This window comes from Colius striatus, chromosome 29, assembly GCF_028858725.1.
Source record: "Colius striatus isolate bColStr4 chromosome 29, bColStr4.1.hap1, whole genome shotgun sequence".
Lineage (NCBI taxonomy): Eukaryota > Metazoa > Chordata > Aves > Coliiformes > Coliidae > Colius > Colius striatus.
In genome coordinates this window covers 595,516-615,484 of record NC_084787.1, presented here as the reverse complement: position 1 = coordinate 615,484, position 19,969 = coordinate 595,516, and the positions used below count along the sequence as shown (strand labels likewise).

Below are 19,969 nucleotides of genomic sequence, written 5' to 3'. Positions count from 1 at the left end.
TGTTTGGATCCAAGTGGCAGCACATGGTGGATTCCAGGCTCCATCACCAAGAAGGGGTCTGGGGGGGGTGGGGAGTACGAGACCCTCGGGCTTTGCAGGGCAGAGTGGAGACGGCTCCCCAAAATGGGCAAGTGTTGGCTACAGCAGCGAGTGCTCTGCCCACAATGGGCACACTAAGGAGGTAGAGAAGCTCTTTCCCACTCTGAGTAGGAGTAGAGGGGTCTCTGTGCAACCCCCCAGAGTTTGGAGATGATGTGGAGGGGATATTTGGGAGCTGCTTCACCCCATGAGGGACGGGGACACCCATCACAGCCCCCTTGCCCCCGCATTTGGGGAAGGTGTTTCTCAGCCTCTAAAGGACCAAATTCATGTCAAAAGCCCCGGGAGGGGGGGACACACGCAGCCTCCCCCAAGCCCATCCCCGTCCTGCCGCGGGTTCCCTCCCAGCGCTGTGGGATCCTCGCGGCGTCGGGGACTTAATGAGCCCAACGCCGTTTAATTGGCTTTGCGGCGGCTGCGGCTCTCACCCGCCCCGGGGCCGTTGTCCTCAGGAGCCCCGGGGAGGGGAGGGGGAGGCGGGGATTTGGGGACCCCCGTCCTCGCCAGCCCCGGGGCTCATCCGTGACACGAGAGGGGCCGCTCTCAGCCCTCACAACCCCTCCCCTGTGTTTCCCCCCCACCAGCACCGATGCTGCTGCCATCCGCATCTTAATTGATTGGCGAGAGCGTGTGTTGTGTTCGCTCATTAGCGCGGCGGGGGCGGAGGGGGGGTGGGGAGTGGTTTGTGAGGCAGAAACGTGAAGAAAACGACCTCAAAAAATACAAAGAGGGGGTTAAAAAAAGCTTCCCCTCCCCTTCCCTCTCCTCCCCTTTCTCTCCCCCTTCCCCGGTTGCTCCCGGTGTCTCATTCCGCGGTCGCCGACCGCAGCACCCGGTTGGTGAAAGTCACTCGGTGTAATTAATTGTAACATATTCTTTTAAATAAATGGATTTATTGATGAAAGCACCGGGGCCGTGGCCGTGCTGCTTCCCCGCGGGCGCTGGGGCGGCTCCTGCTCCGGGAGGGGGTGGCTTTGGGGGGGGCTGGGGGTGCTTTAGAGGCGCCTCGGAGATGGATTTTTGGGTTTTTTTTTAAATTTATTTTATTTAGACAGAAAAAAAAAGAAAAAAAAAGAAAAAAAAAACCCAAAAGAACCCCCTGAAATTCTCCAAAGAAACCGCAATAAATAGCAAAGAAGTTCCAAGAAGTTCAAATAAGTTAAAGCGGCGGCGGCTGAGCCGCAAACGGCAACTCCCGGGGGCTGCGTGTCCCCCCCTCCCCGCTAACGGCCCCGCGCCCCCCACCCCGACCCACCCCCCAAATCAACTGAGCAGGTACCAAACCCCCCAAAAGTGGGGGAGGAAAGAGACACAGAGAGAGAGAGAGAGAGAGAGAGAGAGAGAGACCCGGCCCCCCCACCCCTATGTACAGCGGGGAGCAGCGGGTGTAAACATGGGGCTGGGGGGGGCTGGGCGGGGGGCGGCCGTGGGGGGCTGCGCGGGGACGGGCTCGGCCCCGCTTTTGGCTGGTGGGTGCCCGGTGTCCCCGTGTCCGTCCGCGGCGGGTCCCGGAGACCCTCCCCCCCTCCCGGTGCCCGGATTTGGCGGTTTGTGCCCCCGGGGAGGGGGGATCTGTGTGGGGGGACGGGGGAGGGGGGGGGGTCCCTCTGCGGCCTCTCGTGTCCCTCCGGCTCCGTGTCAGTGGCCACGTGCAGTCGCGGGGGTTCAGCTGCTCCGTGTCCGGAGGGTGCAGCCCCCTCCCCTCGCCCCCCTCCCGCTGCCACCGCTGGTGCCCGTGGGCTCGGGATGGGGGGGAGGAGCTGGGGCGGGTGGGGGTGGGGGGAGAAGCGGGATGGCAGTGTGTGTGTGTGTAAGGGGAGGGGAGTGGGGGGCAGAGGGGTCCCGCTGCCCCCTGGCACGGCCACCCAGGGGGCTCTGGGGGGTGGTGGTGCCGGGGTTGGTACCCCCCAACCCCAGGTGTGTGCCCCCTTCCCCGCGGGACACCCCGACCCCCCTCCCTCCGGCTCGGAGCTGGATTTGGTCCTGTCTGGTGAGAAAAAAGCTCCAGAGTCCCGGGTGGGGGGGGGGGAGGGATCTGTGGGGAGCGAGGAGGGGGGTCGGTGGGGGGTCCGGGGTTCTCCCCAGGGCAGATTGGACCCAGGCGTGCAGGGGGTGCTGACACGCAGGGACCACCCAGCCCTGCCTGAACCGGGAGGGGGGAGCTGGATTGGTCCTGGAGGGGAGGGGGGTCCATCCTTCCTGAGCATGTGGGGGTCTGTATTCCCCAACCCCCCCAGCAGGACCGAGCCCCCTGCGGGCACCGCTGGGGAGGAGGGGCTGGGGGCTGCTCTGCAATAGGGAGGCACCCAAAGGTGCTGCTCCAGCGCCTCTGGACCTGGGAGGGGAAGATGAGGGGCATTAAACAAAGCTGGAGGGGCATTAAACAGAGCTGGGGGGGCATTAAATAGAATTGGAGGTCATTAAATAAGACTGGAGGGCATTAAACAGAGCTGAGAGAGGCATTAAACAGGACTGGGGGGGCATTAAACAGAGTTGGGGGGCATTAAACAGAGTTAGGGGGGCATTAAATAGGACTGGAAGGCATTAAACAGAGCTGGAGGCATTAAACAGAGCTGGGAGTGTCATTAAATGGGACTGGGGGGCATTAAACAGAGTTGGGGGGCATTAAACAGAGCTGAGGGGCTGAGTGGGGCTCCCAGCCAAGGGGTGCCCGTGGGCTTCCTCAGAGGGTCCCAGAGGGATGGGGTGTCTCGGGGGGGTCCTGGAGGGGTTTAGGGGCACCCAGGGGGTCCAGGGGTGCTCAGGGGGGTCCGGGGGGGTGCTCACCGGGCTCAGTACGGCCGGTTGGCGTCTTTGGGCCTCTTGAGCTGCACCTTGAGGCGCTTCATCCCGATCTGGAAGCCGTTCATGGCCTGGATGGCCGCCTGGGCGCTGGCCGGGTTGTCAAAGCTCACGAAGCCTGAGGGGACATCAGGGACAGGGGACACACACATCAGTGAGGTGGCCACAGCCCTCCCCTGTCTCTGCCTCACAGCCCTGGGGGGCTCTGCCATGGGGTGATGTGGCCGTGCAGCACCTCACTGGTGCGTCCCTGTGGTGGCACTGGCTGAGATGTCCCCAAGCTCTGGCCATGGCCATCCCCTGGTCATCATGTCCCCAAGCCCTGGCTGCTGTGTCCCCATCCCCTGAGCACAATTTCCATGGCTACTGTCTCCCCATCCCCTGGCCATCATGTCCCCCAGCCCTGGCTGCTATGTCCCCATCCCCTGAACATGATTTCCATGGCTGGTGTGTCCCCATCCCATGGTCAAGGTGTCCCCAAGCCCTGGCTGCTGTGTCCCCATCCCCTGACCATGACTTCCATGGCTGGTGTCTCCCCATCCCCTGGCCAAGGTGTCCCCAAGTCCTTGCCTCCGTGTCCCTGTGCCACATCCAGTGTGGCCCCTTACCCTGGCCGTGATTCCCCTGCCCCCTGTCACCCTGCCCCCCTGCCCACCCCGTCCATCCCGTGCCCTCCCCGTCCATCCCGTGCCCGCCCCGTCCATCCCGTGCCCTCCCCGTCCATCCAGTGCCCGCCCCGTCCATCCCGTGCCCGCCCCGTCCATCCAGTGCCCGCCCCGTCCATCCCGTGCCCGCCCCGTCCATCCCGTGCCCGCCCCGTCCATCCAGTGCCCGCCCCGTCCATCCCGTGCCCGCCCCGTCCCTACCGAAGCACTTGCTCTGGTTGGTGGCTCGGTCCACGAAGACCTTTGCGGAGATGACGTTGCCGAAGGGCAGGAACATCTGGAGGATCTCGGTGTCGGCGAACTCCTGGGGCAGGTGGTAGATGAAGATGTTACAGCCCTCGGGGCCTGCGGAGGGAGCGGCGTCACTGCGGGCACGGGGGGCGGGGGGGAGGCACCGGCCCCGCGCCCCCACCCCTCCCCTTGCCCCGGTCCCAGCGCCCCGGGAGGGTCCGTTTGCGGGGAGGGGTCCCCGGGGTGGGCTCACCTTCGCGCTGCTGCTGCTGCGGGGGGGGTGGGGGGGCGAGCAGGGGCCCCGGCGGGGCGAAGGTCGGGCTCACCAGCCCGTAGGCTGCCGGGTAGGCGGCTGCAGGGGGCGAGATGGGGTCAGCCTGGTATCCAATCCCCAAAAGACCTCCTAGATGTCCTCCAATGTCCCCCTCAGCGTTCCCAATGCCTTCCCAGTACCCACTGGTGCCTGTGCAAGTCCCACCAGTGCCATCCAGCATTTCTCCCCCAATCATCTTCCAGTACCCCCAGTACCATGTGATGCCCACCCAGTGCCACCCAAGGGCTCCCAGTACCCTCCCAGTACCCACCAATGCTGTGAAATGCCCCCCAATACCCTGTGCTCCCAGTACCCTGCAATGCTCATCCCCTCCAGTGCCACACAGTGGCCTTCCAGTACCCTCCCACCTCCCCCCAGTATCATGAAACACTCCCCAGTGCCCCCAGTGCCATTCAACACCCTCCCCAGTATCCTCCCAGTGCCCCTAGTACCATTCAACACTCTGCCCAGTACCTTCCCAGTGTCCCTATGTCATGTAATACCCTCCCCAGTATACTCCCAATGCCCCTAGTGCCATTCAACACCCTCCCCAGTACCCTCCCAGTGTCCCTAGTGTCATGCAATGCCTTCCCCAGTACCCTCCCAGTGCCCCCAGTACCATGCAAGGCACTCCAGTACTCTCCCAGTGCCACACAATGTCTCCCAGTACACTCCTGTTGCCCCTAGTACCACACACTGCCCCTCCCAGTGCTCCACAGTTCCCCCCAGTACAACACAAGCCCCCTCCCCAGTGCCCCCCAGTGCCCCCCCGTGCCCCCCATGCCCCGGGCAGACCTGTGTAGTGCTGCATCCCAGCGTACGCCTGCTGCAGGGGGTCCCCGGGGGCGGCGGGACTCTGGGCTGGGGGCAGAGGGGGCAGTTAGATGGGGGTGCAGGGGGGCAGGGGGGGTGCAGGAGGAGGTCAGGGGGGCACCTGGGAAGGGGGGCACCCCGCCGGCGTAGACGGCCTCGGGGGCGGGGGGTCCGGCGGGCTGCGCCGGCACCGGGCTGTAGCCGTTGACGCTGAGCGGGGCGGCGATGGCGGGCACCGGCGTGGCGGCCATGGCCGGCGGCGTGCTGGTTCCTGTGGGGACACCCACCCATGGCACCCCCAGAGTGGCACCTCCTCAGCCCACACACCCACAGCCCCCTCCCCAGCACGCTGGCCTGGGGGTCCCTAATCCAACCCACCGACCCACCTCCGTGCCCATCCCCGGTGCTGCTGTCCCGTCCCTGTCCCCTGGTGCTGCCACCCCACCGACTCCCCTTGTCCCTCCCCTCCTGTTGCCATCTCTGTGTCCCCTCAATGTCCCCACATCTCCATTCCCATCATCCCCATCCTGATGTTCCGCTGCTCCCATGTCCCCACACCCAGAGGTGTCATCTCCGACCCATCGTGTCCCCCATCCCTGATGTCCCCATCCCATGTCTCATCCCTGATGTCCCCAACATCTGGATGCCCCCCATCCCTTCTGTCCCCAACATCTGGATGCTCCCCATCCCTGCTGTCCCCAACATCTGGATGGCCCCCATTCCTGCTGTCCCCCATCCCCAGCTCACCCCGTGTCCCCATCACCCCGTGCCGAGTGTCACCTACCTGAGGAGGGGGGCAGGGGGGTGGCGATGAGCCCGTTGGGGTTGACTGTGCCCATGTGCTGCATCTGGACGGCCATGGTGGCCATGGGGCTGAGGTAGGCCGAGTGGGCAGCCACCAGGGCCGCCTGCTGCTGCATCAGCTGCGGGGACAGCGCCTGGCACCGGGCACCAGCCACCAACGTCCCCCCGTGGAACCACCCCCATCACACCCCAGCAGAGACACACGTGCCCAGTGGCCCGTTGGCAAGTGACACCCATCCTGAGCCCATCATCTCCCTGACACCCACCATCCCCATGCCCCAGCACAGACCCATCAGCTCCCAGTGTCACCCCTGGGGCTCAACCCATCATCAACCCCCAAACCCAGGGGTCTGTCATCACCCCAAATGCCCCCCCTGGAGGGTGTCCATCACCCTCCCACTGTCATCCACAGGGTCTGACACTCCAACACCCATCTCCCAGTGCCCATCACCACCCCAACACCCTGGTGCTGGGCCATGGGGGGTCCATCCCCCCCGCCACAGCCCCCCCGTGCCCCCTGGCTGCCGTACCGCCTGCGTGTAGGCGCTGTAGGCGCCGAACTGGAGGGCGATGGGGCTGAACATGCCCAGCTGGCTGGCAACCTGCTGCATCCTCCGCAGGCCACGCTCCTTCTCCGTGTCTGCAAACTTCACCACCAGGCTGGAGGAGGCTCCCTGAGGGGGGGACACGGTGGCCACACTGTCACCACCCCGGTGGCCGCCGACACCGGGCTGCTGGGAGCCCACCAGGGATGATGACAGCGAGTGGGGATGGTGCTGGGGTGATGGTGGGGTGATGGTGATGGTGATGGTGATGGTGATGATGATGGTGATGGTGATGGTGATGGTGATGGTGATGGTGATGGTGGTGGTGGTGGGGATGCTCCTCACCGGCAGCGTGCGGCTCCCGTGCAGGGCAGCGATGGCGGCCTGAGCCTCCGCGTGGCTCTGGAACTTGACGAAGGCGCAGCCTGGGGACAGCAGGTCACAGCTGTGGGAACTCTCCCTCCTCCCAACCCCAAATCAAACCCCCTCACACACCCCATGGGCCCCCTTGGACCCTCCCACCTCCATCACAGTCCTCACTTCACACCCCTGCAAGCCCTCACTTCCCATCCCTGCTCCACAGAGACCCTCCCCCTCAACCCACGGAGCCATCAGGGGACCCTGAGCCACCTCCCACCCCCCTGAGCCCTGGGGTGCCCCCCAGGCCCTCCCCAGGTCCCCCCACCTTTGCTGGTGCCGTCAGGCCCGCGCAGCACCGTGCACTCGTCGATGGTGCCGAAGGGCTCGAACATCTTGCGCACGTCCTCGTCCGCCTGCTGCTTACTCAGCATCCCCACGAAGAGCTTGCGGTCCTCTGTGGGGATGGGGGGCGGTGGCAAGGGGGCACTGGCATGGGGGACCCCCCCAGCACACCAGTGTGGGACCCCCACCCCAGGGACACCACACTGGATGGGACCCAGGGATGGGGCTATGGGGTTACTGGGATGAGCTGGGACCTGCTGGGAATGGGGGGACCCCTCTGGGCTGGGGACCCCCCTGAGGAATGGGGACACTGGGGAGGGAGGATTGGGGTGTCTGAGGACAGACCCCTGGGATTGGAGCATGGGAGGGGACACGCTGCATCCAGGCAGTGAATGGGGCAGAGGTGGGGGGGTGCTGGGGTCTGGAAGGGGGCACAGGGGAGGTTTGGGGACAGGGGGGTTGAGGAGGGGGCCGGGGTGGAGGGGGGTGGTACCTCCTCGGCTCTCACTGTCCGCTGGCTTCACCTGGATGGGCCGGTTCATCTGGGGAGGGGGTAGAGGGGCGATGGGAACACAGCCCCCCACCCCCCCGAGCGACCCAGGTACCCGGCCCGGCGCCCCCCTCCCCACCCCGGAGCGGTACAGATCCGCCGCCACCCCCCTCAGCACCCCAAAGATGCTCCGGTCGCCATGGCAACCCCGGCCCTGCATCCCGTTACCCGGCAACGTGCGCCGCGGCCACCGCCGTCGGGGGGGCCCGAGGGCGCCGGTGATGCGCTAATGAGCACCCCCCCCCCCCCGTCCCCGCGCGTTAATTAGGGGGGACGAATTCACTCACTCCCGAGCCCCTCACACTCCCCCCCCCCACCCCAGCCCACCCCAGCCCCGTTACCCCCAGAGACCGGGGGGGCGGGGAGGGCGCAGATGCCCGGTAACCATGGCAACGGCAGAACGTGCTCCATGGCAACCGCCTACTCATCCCCAATTTACCCATCGCGGTTGCCCGGCAACGCCGCTGACATCATCAGCGCCCGCGATAAACAATGACGGGCACCGGGGGGGGGGGGGGGAGATTTGGGGAGGGGGGGGCCGGGGAAAGAGGAGACCCCCAGGTCTGCCGTGAACTCGCCACTGCTCCCCCCCCACAGCCCCTGGATGGGACTGGAGGGGTAGGGGGGGAGTCGCCGTCCCCATCACGGGGGGTTGCGGGGGGCGTTTCCAGCCCCGGCTGACCCGAGGCGGCCCCTTTCCCCCGCCGAAAGCGAAGGTGGGCCCCCCTCACCTCCCCCCCCCCCGCCACAGATGGCGCTGGAAATGCCCCCCCGGGGGGCACTAATCCCCCGTAATCCACCCCCCCCGAGGCCGTGATCAGCCCCGGCCGGGAGCGGGAGGGGGGCACGGGCGGGGTACCGGGCACCCGATGTCCTAAATCACCGCGGGACCCCCCAGCCCCGCCCCCAGCCCCGAGGGGTCGTACCCCCGCTCCTAGCCCCATCCCGGGGCCGGGGGGCAGATGCTGTGGCGATACCGCCCCTAATCGCCCCCCTCCCAGTGTCCCCCCCCCCCCAGCAAATCCCCCCTGGGATTTACAGCCCCCAAATCCCCGGATTATCCCGGCGAAGCCAAATCCCCCCCGGGGCCGGCGGGACACGCGCAGCCCGGCGGGGGGGGGGGAATGGGGAGGGGCGACCACAGACCCCCCCCTCCCCGTCCCCAGGGACCCCCAAACCGCCTGCCCTCACCCCACCCCACACCTGAGACCCCTCCCAAACCATCCCCAAGAGCCCCCAGCCACCCGGCTCCCATGATGGGGGGGGCACAGATGTGAGCGCTGGGGCACCCCAGCTGCAATGGGGGGGTTGAGGGGCTCCCGGGCACCTGGATGGGTGGGTGTGTGTGTACCCCCCCCCCCCCGCTTTGTTAGCTCAGCTGCCCAGCGCCCGCTTGGCAACGCTCCGGCAGCTCCAGGCCCTCGGCAGCGCCGGGCAACGGCGTTTACAGCCCTCCCCGGCAGATGTTCACGGGGTGTCCCCTCCCCCCTCCCCCGACACCGCACCAAAGGTGGGGTGCCAGATGCTCGGGGTGTTCCCAAGGGCGGGGGATGGAGGGTCCCCGTGCCCCCACTCACCCCCGGGAGGGTTTTCTGCTCGTGCAGGGCGCTCTGCGCCTTCAGGGCCGACTCGCGGGCGCAGTAGGTCAGGAAAGCGCATCCTGGGGAGAAACGGGGGAGGAGGGGGGCGTGGGGGGGGGGGGAGCAGACCCCCATGGCCCCTGCACCCACAGCCCATGGCCCCACAGGGCACCCTGAGCCCACCTGGTACTCAGACCCCCTATAGCACCCAGACCCCCTGGAGCCCTATAGCATCCATATCCCCCCCCATTGCACCCCCATTATACCCAGACCGATGCTCCAGGGTGGTGACACCCCCAGGGACCTCCCGGCCCCGGACCCCCGAGGTCCCCTCAGGAACGGGGCAGTGGACGCCCCCTCTCCTGCCCGGGGGGTCCCGGGTGCCTGCCCCGGCCTGTCCAGGGGGTTTGGGGGGCTCCAGCCCTCCCTCCTGCCCCCAGGGGACGGGGTCAGGCATTAGGGGGGTTCCCTGCCTTGAGTAGACCCCCCTCCATGGGCCCCATTGCACCCCCCCGGCACCAGCGCTGCAACCCCCCCACCCCGCCGCCCCCGCACAGCCGGGCATCAACACCCCCCGCAGCCCCCCGCAGCCCCCCGCAGCCCCCGGCCCCCGCGGCCTCCCCCAGCGCGACGGCCCCCGCACAGCCCGCGCCCACCCGCGGCACCGATACACCCCGACACGGTTGTGCCCGGTACCGGGGCTGTTCCCGAGGCTGTGCCCGGTACCGGGGGCTGCACCCGGGGCCTGCAGCTGTAGGTCGGGCTGTGGGGGATGCTCAGGGCCTCCGGCTGTTCGTGGGGCTGTTCCCAGTACCAGGATGTCCCCAGTACCGGAGGGCTGTAGCCGGGGCTGTTCCCGGTACTGGGGCTGTGCCTAGCGCTGTTCCCGGTACCGAGGGCCATAGGTTGGGCTGTTCCCGGTACCGGGGCCGTTCATGAGGCTGTTCCCGGTACCGGGGGCCATAGGTTGGGATGTTCCCGGTACCGGGTGCCGTTCATGAGGCTGTTCCCGGTACCGGGGGCCATAGGTTGGGATGTTCCCGGTACCGGGGGCCATAGGTTGGGCTGTTCCCGGTACCGGGGGCTGTAGGTTGAGCTGTTCCCGGTACCGGGTGCCGTTCATGAGGCTGTTCCCGGTACCGGGGGCTGCAGGTCGGGCTGCTCATGGCGCTGTTCCCGGTACCGGGGGCCGTTCAATGGGGCTGTTCCCGGTACCGGCGGCCGCACCCGGGCCCGCGGCCGTTCCCATCTCCCGCTGCCCGTGTCCCGCTGCCCGTGCCCGGTGCCCGGGGCCGGTACCTTTGTGCATGCCGGTGTACTTGTCCTTGATGACGGTGAGCTCGTAGATCTTCCCGAACTGCTCGAAGATGGGTTTCAGATCCTTCTCCTCCAGGTGCCGCGGGATCTGCCCCACGAAGAGTTTGATGGCGTCGGGCTCCTTCATGGGGCCGCCGGGGGGGGGCCGGGCCCCGGGGCCGCTCCCGCCGCTCGCTGCGGCTCCCGGTATGGCCGGGGCCGCTCCCACCGCCCCGGGCTCGGCTGCCGGAGCGGCTCCCGCTTGCGGCTGCCGGTGCCCGGTGCCCGGTAGCCGGTGCCCGGTGCCGGCCCGGCCGCGGCTCACACAAAGGACGAGGCGGCCCCGGGGCTCGGCTCGGCTCCGGGGACGGGGCGCGGCGGGGCGGGGGCAGCTCTGCCCGGGGGGCGGCGCTCCCGGTCGGTCCCGGCCGCTTCCCGGCGGGGTCTCTCCCGTGCGGCGGCCCCCGAAGCCCGGCGGCTGCCGTCAGGCCGCCGGTACCGCCCCGCTCGCCGCCCCGGAGCCCCCCGGAGCGCGGGGGGGATTGGGGGGGGGGGGGAGCGGCCCCGGTACCGGCGGGAGGCGGCGGTGGGGGGAGGGAAGCTCAGCACCCTGCTTGGCCCATGGCGGCCGCACCCCCCGAGACCCCCGGCGGAGCCCCGCGCCCGCTGCGCCCCGGCACCGGCCGGGCCCGACCCCGCTCGCCGCTTTTCTCTCGGTGCCGGGGCCGCCCCGCCCCGCCGGGCGCTGATGTCAGAGCGGCACCGGGCACCGGCGCTGGGCCCCGGGGGTGCTGAGCGCGGGCTGCGGGGCTGTGCCGGGCTCCGGCGGGTGCTGAGCGCGGGCTGCGGGGCTGTGCCGGGCTCCGGGGGGTGCTGAGCGCGGGCTGCGGGGCTGTGCCGGGCTCCGGCGGGTGCTGAGCGCGGGCTGCGGGGCTGTGCCGGGCTCCGGGAGGGTGCTGAGCGCGGGCTGCGGGGCTGTGCCGGGCTCCGGGAGGGTGCTGAGCGCGGGCTGCGGGGCTGTGCCGGGCTCCGGGAGGGTGCTGAGGGCGGGCTGCGGGGCTGTGCCGGGCTCCGGGAGGGTGCTGAGCGCGGGCTGCGGGGCTGTGCCGGGCTCCGGGGGGTGCTGAGCGCCGGCTGCGGGGCTGTGCCGGGCTCCGGGAGGGTGCTGAGGGCGGGCTGCGGGGCTGTGCCGGGCTCCGGGAGGGTGCTGAGGGCGGGCTGCGGGGCTGTGCCGGGCTCCGGGAGGGTGCTGAGCGCGGGCTGCGGGGCTGTGCCGGGCTCCGGGAGGGTGCTGAGCGCGGGCTGCGGGGCTGTGCCGGGCTCCGGGGGGTGCTGAGCGCCGGCTGCGGGGCTGTGCGGGGCCGCGGGGGCTCCGCCGCGCGCGCGTGTCCGTGGGCGCGCGCGGCCGTGCGCGTCCCCGCGTGTCCCGGGCGCTGTCCGCGGTGCTGAGCGCTGGAGCGGCCGCGGCGGGGCGGGGCGGGGGCGGCCCCACGGACACGCGCACAGAGACGCCCCCCCCCTCCCGTGTCAGCCCCCTCACGCCCCCCCCGTGTCCCCCCTCCACGCGCCGTTGCCATGGCCACGGGCCGCTCCACGCGCGGCCAAGATGGCGACGCCGCAGCCGTTTGGGGGGGCGGGATTTGGGGGGGTCGATGCCCCTCCCGGCGGGACACGCACCCACGCGGGGGTGTGGGCGGTGGGTGCTGGGAAGCCCCTCCCTCGGGGGCAGGTCGAGGTGACACCCGGTGGTGCTGGGGTGGGGGGGGAAAGGGGGTGTCGGTGTGGGTCCCACACGGGTGTCTGCAGGATGTGACCCCCCCCTCGTGCCCCCCCTCCCCCCATTTCCCTCTTCCTCCAAGAATTTCACAAAACAACCTCAGTTCATTTTACCAAAAAGAGTCCATTTTCCATCCCAGGAAAACACAGAAACCGGCCTCTTTCCCCCCAAACCCCTCTGCCCACCCCCCACCTGATGTCCTTCCATGAGCTGCAGCTCTGGGGGGGGGGGGGGTCCTGGCCCCTCAGGGTGCTTCAGCAGGCAGGGAGGATGCAGGAGGAGCTGGGAGCAGGGGGTCTCACCCCACAAGCCCCCTCCAGGGTCACTGACCCTCCCCCAGGGTGCTGAGCCCTTTGCTGGGTGCTGTTCAGAGCAGCCTGGGGGGATCCCCCCTGTTCCCCCAGCACTACCTTGGCCCTGGGGGGTGTGTGTGGGCTCTGGGGGTGTGTGGGGGGCTCTGGGGGTGTGTGGGGGGTCTGGTCTCAGAGCAGTGTCTCCCGGTGTGCCGCCAGCCTCGCCTGCTCCCGCTCCAGCCGCCGCCGGCGCCGTTTGGTGCGTGGCCGCAGGAACTGAACCACTGACATGGGCACCCGCACCGTGTCCAGCCCGTTCACCTGGGGGGGGGGCAGGGCTCAGGAACCCCCCCAGGACCCCCCCACACCCACACTGTATCCAACCCACTCACCTGGGGTGGGGCAGAGCTCAGGAAACCCCCCAGGACCATCCCCCGGACCCCAGGGATCGGGAGAGGCAGCTGCTGGGGCTGCTCTGCCCTGCCCTGAGCCCAGGGGGAGAGAGGGGGAGGTGGGGGAGATGTTGGGAGGAAGTTACAGGGTGTGAGGGGGTCTTGGAGGGATGTTGGGGGGAGGTTTGGGGGTGTTGGGGGTGCTGGGGAGTCATTGGGGAGTGTTGGGGAGTATGGTGGGGGTGTGGGAGGTGCTGGAGGGGATGTTGGGGCTGTAGGGGGTGCTGGGGGGCTGTGGGGGCAATGGGGGGTGCTGGAGGCTGTGGGGGCAATAGGGGGTGCTGGGGGCTGTGGGGGGCTGTGGGGGCAATGGAGGGTACTAGGGGGCTGTGGGGGGCGCTGGGGGGCAGTGGGGAGCATGTTGGGGGGCAGTGGGGGGGAAGCTGGGGGCCTGTCTCACCGTCACGTCGCACCAGTACTCGCCCCAGCGCGTGATGGGCTCCTCAGGCAGCCGCAGCGCGTGTGGAGGGACAAACACCCGCAGCTGAGGAGCAGAGAGAGGGCTGGGAGGGTGAAGCTGGAGCCCCACAGCCCTCCCCTGGCCCCCCAACCCCCCAGCCCAGCCCCCCTGGCTCACGTTCTTGAGGAAGTGCCTCGCCACGATCTCGTTGTTCAGCTCCCACTGCACGTTGTTTTTCATCCCCACCTCCAGGCGGCATCTCTGCAGGAACTTGATGGTCTGGGAGGGAAGGAGGGAGGTGTTGGGGGGTGGGGGGGACTCCAGGGGGGAGTCTCGTGGGGGAACAAGGGGTACAGGGTTACCCCAATGCTGAGCCCAAGCCCAGGAAGGAGGGGGAAGGTTCCTGGTGCCCAGCTGAGGGGCTGCAGCTGAGGCTTTGGGCTTCCTGGGGTCTCTGGGGGAGAGTAGAGACCCTTCCTGTGGGGTTTGTGGCCCCTCCACTCACCCTCTCCCCGCTCTGGGTCTGCAGGGCCTCCAGCTTCCCCTCCTGCTGCAGCTGTGGGGGGAGGATGGAGGAGAGTGATGCAGCAGGAGGCTCTGCCACAGCTTGCTCACGGCACATCCCACCCCACACACCCCCCCCTGGGACAGGCAGCACCGACCCCAGAGAGCGACCTGAGCCCCTCCAACCCCAAAGCTCTGCCCATTCTCCTGGGGCCTGGGCTGTAGAGGGGCTGGGGCTGCCCCAGAGCAACCCCTGGGCAGGGACTCACCTTCTCCTGCTCAAACCTGTCCCTGTTCTCGGGGGATGCATACACAGCCAAGCCCTGAGGCAGCAGCTTGTTCCTGCCCACGTGTTTCTTCACACTCACCACGTCCCCACGATGGCCCAGCCCTGCCAGGGCAGAGACAGAGGCACTCAGGGGGCAGCTGGAGCACAAGCCAGACCCACAGCCCCACCGTGGTTGGCTCTGAGGGGTGAAAAGACGACCCAAAACACCACAAAAGCCTCATCCAGTCGTGGCTGGTGCTGGGGCCTGAGGGGAGGGACGGAGGGATCCTGCCTCTGCCCTGGGGATGGCTGGGAATCCCGTGGGGACAAATGCCAGAGGGACACTGAGGGGCTGCAGCGGGGCCAGAGCTGGGCAGAGGGGGTGGGGAAGGGGCTGGGGCACAGGGGTGCTGGGGAGGGGCTGAGGGTGTTGAGGCTGGAGAAGAGGCTGAAGGGAGCCAGCAGCACTCTGTGACACTCCCTGACAAGAGGCTGCAGGGAGCTGGGGGTTGGGGTCTGCTCACAAGGAACAGGAGGAAAGGGGCTGGAGCTGCCCCAGGGGAGGGTGAGGCTGGAGCTGAGGCAGAACTGTTTCCCTGAGAGGGGTGTGAGCCCTGTGCCAGGCTGCCCAGGGAGCTGGGGCAGTGCCCAGCCCTGCAGGGATCCCAAAGCCGTGGGGTTGGGATGCTGGGGGCTGTGGCTCAGCGCTGGGCAGGGCAGGGGGAGGGCTCCAGCAGCTCCAGGGTCTGTTCCCACCCGGCAGCAGCCTCAGCTCCCCGCGGGCCGCACGTACCCTCCACGGCCTGCGTGAGGATGAGCTGCAGCGGCTCCTTGGGCCGGTGCTTGGTGTCCTCCAGCAGCCGGTACACGCGGTGCCTGCGCGGGTGCAGCCACGGCTCCTGGCCCTCCTTGGCCAGCGGCACTTGCCACCAGCGCTCCACGATCACCGTGTCCTGCGGGGCCGCGCCAGCGCCGTCAGCCCGGGGAACGGCTCCCGGTGCCCCGCAGCCCTCACAGACACCCCCCGGAGCACCCCCCCGGCCCTCACCCGGCTGTGGCTGAGGCTCAGGGCCCGTCCCGCCGCCCGCACCAGGCCCCCGCAGCCCCTCGCCGCCGCCGCCCGGCCCAACATGGCGGCGCCCGTGTCGCTGCCCGGTGCCGCCCGAGGCCCCCGGAGCCTGCGCCGTGAGGACCCCGCGGGGCGGGAAGGGCTGTCCGCCGCGCGCCTGCGCCGATGTACTCCCCCCCCCCGCCGTGACCACGCACCGGTGCCCGAGGACCCCACCGGGGGCTGCCCCGCCGCGCGCCTGCTCCCGGTGCTGCCGCGGGGATCCCCCGCAATACCCCCCCCCCCCCCCCAGCCCGGCCCCTGCAACCCCCCCCCCAGCTCCTCCCATCCCTCACAACGAAGGAAACGCGAAACCGGGGCTCGGGAGCTGCCAAACATGGTCGTTTATTGAACCGGGACACCGGGGCACAACCGGGGTGAGGGGAAAAAGCACCGCCCCCCCCCAGCCCCCGGAGAAGAGACAAAACTGGGCCCCTGCCCTGGGAGAAGAGACTGAACCGGCCCCAATCCCCTGCCCCGGGGCCATTGGCAGCAGCTGGTGGGGGGCAGGAGGGGCCTGGGGAGGGGGGAAGAGAGAAAAGGGTCCCCAAAACCATTTCAACGTCAAACGAGGGTGCAAAGGGCCCAGGGGGTCTCATCCTGCTCTGCCGGGACACAGGTGCTGGCACCAGCCTCACTGGGAGCCGCTCGCCGTCACACCGCCGCCGTCGCCGCTGCCCGAGGCCCCGTCTGGGCAGAAACCGGGGTTACCGGCAGCCCCAGCGCTGTGCCAACCCCCCACGGCCCCGGGGGGCGCCTGGCCCCTGGCACTTACCCCAGGGGCTGAGGGCAGGGGGGCTCGGGGACGTCCCAGCGGAGATGAGGCTGTCGAGGGAGGGGCAGGGAGCGGGCTCCTGTGAGGGGGGAGATGGGGTAACACACCCCTGCCCCGGGGACGCCGGGGTGGACAAGGGGCACGTGGCCACTCACCCCGGTCCCTGCCATGGCCGCCGGTGCCAGCGTGGGCTCCCCTGGGCCCTGCTCCTCTTCCTCCTGGGGACAGGCCACAGCGAAGCCCAAACGCACCAGCTCAGCGCCCACGTCCAGGAGCTGCGGGGAGAGGGGGCTGAGCGGGACGGGAGCGGGGCAAGGGGTGGGGGGAGAAGGGGGAAGGGGCAGGGGGGGTCTCACCTTGCCGTGGTGGGGGGTGTAGAGCTGGACGTTGGGCCGTGTGCTGAGCCCAGCCGGGACGTAGCTGGTGACCTTGGCCAGGAGGGGTTGCCAGGAGGCACAGTGGGTCAGACGGTCAAACTCGTCCAGGGCTGCCTCATCCCACTGGGAGCCTGTGTGGGCAACGGGGCTGGTGAGCAGGGAAGACCAGCACGGCTCCTTGAGCTCCCCACAGCCCCACAAGCTTCCCCAATACCCCACAAGCTCCCTCACAGCCCCACGAGCTCCCCCCCACAGCCCCACAAGCTCCCCCAATGCCCCACAAGCTCCCTCACAGCTCCATGAGCTCCCCACAGCCCCACAAGCTCCCCCAATGCCTCACAAGCTCCCTCACAGCCCCACAAGCTCCCTCACAGCCCCACAAACCCTCCCCCACGGCCCCACTTACCTATGGGTGTGACACCAGCCAGGCTGCACTCGATGGCCTGGAAGGGCAGGCTCAGGAAGTCACTCCTGGCAGGTACAGAGAAAGGCATCATCACATGGTGCCATGGCCATGACCCTGGAGCATTCCATGGCCACCAGCCCAGGGCTTTCTGCAGCTGAACTGCTTTAAAGCCAGGTTCAGACTGAAAGGCTTTCCTCTGGAGCTGGAAGCCAGAGCAGGGCTGGCACCTCTGATTGTCAACAGCCTGAATCAGAATCCAAACACTCACCTTGCACCAGGTCACAAACCTCCCTTGGTTCAGGCTCTTTAAGCAACAAACCAAATTGCTGAGGGAACACAGCCTGAAGTAACAACCCCAAGAGGCTGCAGTGCCAGCACTGACTGAGGAACAGGGTGGGTTGATGCTGCTGGATCCCAGAGATGCCACAACCCCTCCCCCCCAACCCCTCAGTGCTCCCTCCCCAGAGCCCAAATCCCCCCTGGAGCCCCTTATCCCAGCCTGGCTCACCGCAGGGCCCGCAGTGCCTCGAGAGGAGCCTCCCCATTGTCCCCAAAATCCACGTAGTACAGATCGAGGTGGCCATTGTCCAGCGTGCCCAGGACACGGGCTCGGTACCAGTCCGTGTCCCCCGCGTACGGGGCGGCCACGATGTCCCCGGGCTGGACGCTGGGGAGCTGGGCCTGGGCAGGGGGAGATGGGGGGTGAGGGTCCAGGAGGGGTGGGAGGGAGCTGTGGGGAGAGGGGATGGTGCCTGGGGTGTCCCACTCACGGCCTGGCCGCTGCTGCCGTAGTAGAGGCGCATCTCTGCCGTCAGCTTGTCCAGCTGGAGGCTGCGCTGCCCCACGAGCTGGATCCAGAAGTGGTCGGGGTTCTCCGTGGCCGAGACGTAAACTTCCAGGTGCTCATCGGCGTGGAAGCTGAAATCAGGGCTGGGGACTTGGGGGCAGGGTGTGGAGGGTCCCTGGTGAGACTCATCCAGGGCAGTGGAGCGACCCCCCAACCTCCTGCAGAGCCCCTGGGAGGGAAGCTGTGAGCTCAGAGGCTGAAGCCACAGGCAGCCTGGGGTGGCCCAATGCCATGGCCGTGGCTCCCAGTGTGCTGCAGGTCCCTGGGGCTACAGCAGACCTGTCCTTGTCCCCCCCTCACCGGGGACACAAACGCTTCTCTTACCTTCAAACTTGGGCACGGCTGCATTCTGCCCTGACACTGGCTCCTCTGGCTCTTGGCTCTCAGCCTCCAGCTCCTCAGAGGGAGCCCGGCCCAGGACGGGGCTTTCAGCCCAAGATGAGCCCTCCTCAGTGCAGGAAAAGCCTTCCTCCTCCTGCTCCTCCTCCTCCTTGCGCTGCGGTGCCTCGTGGAGCAGCAGCTCTGGCTCCCCGCGGCTGCACAGGGGCGCCCGGCGCCGGCAGCGTGTTGCTGTAGCCTGGGCCAGCTCCTGCCTGAACGTGTCCTCCTCCTGCAGCTTCTCCATGATCAGCTTCTGGGGGTGGGCGAGGGAAGACAGAGGAGGGTGAAGGGCTGGGGCTGGGGTGGGCTGAGCCATTGACCCACAGCCCCCCGCCTGCTGCCTCCCGCTCACCTTGGCGGCCGCCACCTCCTGCCGCGTCCCCGAGAGCCGGACGAGCCTCACCGGGGCCAGGCTGGTGTCGGCCTCACACAGCACCTTGGCCCCGGAGCTGCGGCAGATGCCCCGCACCGTCTCCCCGCCACGGCCTGCGGGAGAGCCCCGGGGCAGCCGGGGCAGCGCGGGCTCAGGCCAGCAGCCGACCTCCACCAGCTCCCCCCTCGCCACGAAGCACCAACCGGCTCTTCAGCACCAACAACCAGCGAGGGGGGCGCCTCGTGTCGCCCCTGGCTGCCCTCCCCGATGTCCCCAGGGGAGTGGAAAGGCCCCGGGGTGGGGGGAGGTACCGATGATCCTGCCCACGGCTCTCCGGGGGACGCAGAGCTGCTCCGACACCGGGGAGCTCTCGCTCACGATGTGGTGGATGGCGGCTTTGGCACGGCACACTTGGCTGGGGGAGCCCGAGATGAGCAGCACCGTGTCCTCGCCCTCCTCCTCTGTCTCCACCTCGATGCAGGCCCTGGTCTCCTGCCTCAGCTGCGGGCGCAGGGACACATTCCCTCTCTGCCATCCTTAGCGGGGCTCCCGGTGCCCCCGTGGCCTCTCCCACACTCACCCTTCTGATGGTGGCTCCTTTCCGCCCGATGATGGATTTCACAACCCCCTGAGGCACCCTCATTGTCACCTCCAGCTCCTCCTCACCCACGAAGGTCAGCTTCTCCTCTGCAGGGCCAGCACCAGAGGGGTGGCAGCGGGTTCCCCCTCCCACCCCCCCGGGCGAGGGGTCACACACAGCACGAGGGGGGCTCACAGCTGCTCCATCAGCCCCGCTGGCAGCCCTGGACACGCTGGGGCTGCTCCCGAGCTCGGCAGCAGGCGAGGGGAGGTGGGGGGAGGCAGAGGGAGAGACGGGCACCGGGGCTGCGACACGCACCTTGGCTCTCCCGGTACCTGCGGTACAGGATGTAGAGGACGGTGGCTCCCGCCGGGATGCCCAGGACCACGGCGGCTTTCTGGGGGGTGCTGAGGCTGCCCCAGCAGCCCCTCCCCGCGGCCATCCTGCGAAACGAGCGGCTGCACCGGGAGAGGCGAAGGGGAGGAGCCCGGCCGAGCCTCCCCGGCCCCCGTCCGGCGCTCCGCTCCGCCCCGTCCCGCCCGCGGCGCCGCGGGTCGGGTCCCGCGCCCCGGGGCCGCCCTGTCCCCGCTCCCACCGGAACGCGCCGCGGCCCCGCAGCGCCAAGCGCCGACACACGCGGGCTCGCCGCCTCCCGGGGCCGCCTCCGCGCTACCTGGGGAGCCTGGAGCCGCCGCCGCAGCCCCGGGCCCGGCTCCGGACCGGCCGCGCTCCCACCCCGCGGCCGCCGCCACCCGCGGCCCCTCGCGCCGCCGCACGCCGCACGCGCCCTGCCGCCCCGGCCCCGCCCCCTCCCTCTGCGCTCCAATCACAGCACGGCTCCTCCCCTTCCCACCAATCGCCGCCGGAGGGGCGGTGACCAATCCCCGAGCAGCTTTCGGTTTACGAGCGTGGGGGGCGGAGCAAAAGGCGGTGGGAGGGGCGGGGCGAGGCTCGGCGCTGGAATAAAGAGGCCAATGGGAGCGGGCGCGGCGGCTCGGCGCAGCCAATCAGCGAGCAGCAGCCGCATC

At 69.0% G+C, this 19,969-nt stretch overlaps 3 protein-coding genes across 41 annotated transcripts; all 3 read right to left on the bottom strand.

Annotated features, from left to right (window-relative positions):
- Nucleotides 1-2,891: 2,891 nt before the first annotated feature.
- CELF3 (CUGBP Elav-like family member 3) lies at nucleotides 2,892-10,548 on the bottom strand. Of its 38 annotated transcripts, none has more exons than XM_062016088.1 (12): nucleotides 10,404-10,548; nucleotides 9,102-9,184; nucleotides 7,427-7,516; nucleotides 6,958-7,084; nucleotides 6,618-6,697; nucleotides 6,258-6,401; nucleotides 5,708-5,846; nucleotides 5,045-5,194; nucleotides 4,903-4,971; nucleotides 4,051-4,152; nucleotides 3,828-3,911; nucleotides 2,892-3,019 (listed from the first exon to the last, which is right to left on the bottom strand). In XM_062016088.1, the coding sequence occupies exons 1-12, from the start codon at nucleotides 10,546-10,548 to the stop codon at nucleotides 2,892-2,894; spliced, it is 1,341 nt and encodes a 446-aa protein (XP_061872072.1). The 38 variants fall into 38 exon arrangements, with proteins under 38 accessions (XP_061872072.1, XP_061872073.1, XP_061872068.1 ...); XM_062016089.1 differs by having other exon boundaries at nucleotides 4,051-4,149; XM_062016084.1 differs by having other exon boundaries at nucleotides 4,051-4,149; nucleotides 4,906-4,971.
- Nucleotides 10,549-12,285: 1,737 nt separating this feature from the next.
- Nucleotides 12,286-15,269, bottom strand: MRPL9 (mitochondrial ribosomal protein L9). Its single transcript, XM_062016126.1, has 7 exons — nucleotides 15,143-15,269; nucleotides 14,888-15,047; nucleotides 14,096-14,217; nucleotides 13,828-13,878; nucleotides 13,500-13,601; nucleotides 13,323-13,406; nucleotides 12,286-12,791 (listed from the first exon to the last, which is right to left on the bottom strand). Exons 1-7 carry the CDS (start codon nucleotides 15,224-15,226, stop codon nucleotides 12,660-12,662), a joined length of 735 nt encoding a protein of 244 aa, XP_061872110.1. The 5' UTR covers nucleotides 15,227-15,269; the 3' UTR covers nucleotides 12,286-12,659.
- A 482-nt stretch (nucleotides 15,270-15,751) lies between these two features.
- Nucleotides 15,752-19,446, bottom strand: TDRKH (tudor and KH domain containing). 2 transcript variants are annotated; one of them, XM_062016236.1, is made up of 12 exons: nucleotides 19,260-19,446; nucleotides 18,942-19,048; nucleotides 18,673-18,862; nucleotides 18,341-18,474; nucleotides 17,932-18,241; nucleotides 17,531-17,697; nucleotides 17,269-17,441; nucleotides 16,761-16,825; nucleotides 16,334-16,485; nucleotides 16,133-16,252; nucleotides 15,978-16,056; nucleotides 15,752-15,892 (listed from the first exon to the last, which is right to left on the bottom strand). In XM_062016236.1, the coding sequence occupies exons 1-12, from the start codon at nucleotides 19,381-19,383 to the stop codon at nucleotides 15,837-15,839; spliced, it is 1,677 nt and encodes a 558-aa protein (XP_061872220.1). In that variant the 5' UTR covers nucleotides 19,384-19,446; the 3' UTR covers nucleotides 15,752-15,836. The 2 variants fall into 2 exon arrangements, with proteins under 2 accessions (XP_061872220.1, XP_061872222.1); XM_062016238.1 differs by having other exon boundaries at nucleotides 16,133-16,195.
- Between the last annotated feature and the right edge of the window lie 523 nt (nucleotides 19,447-19,969).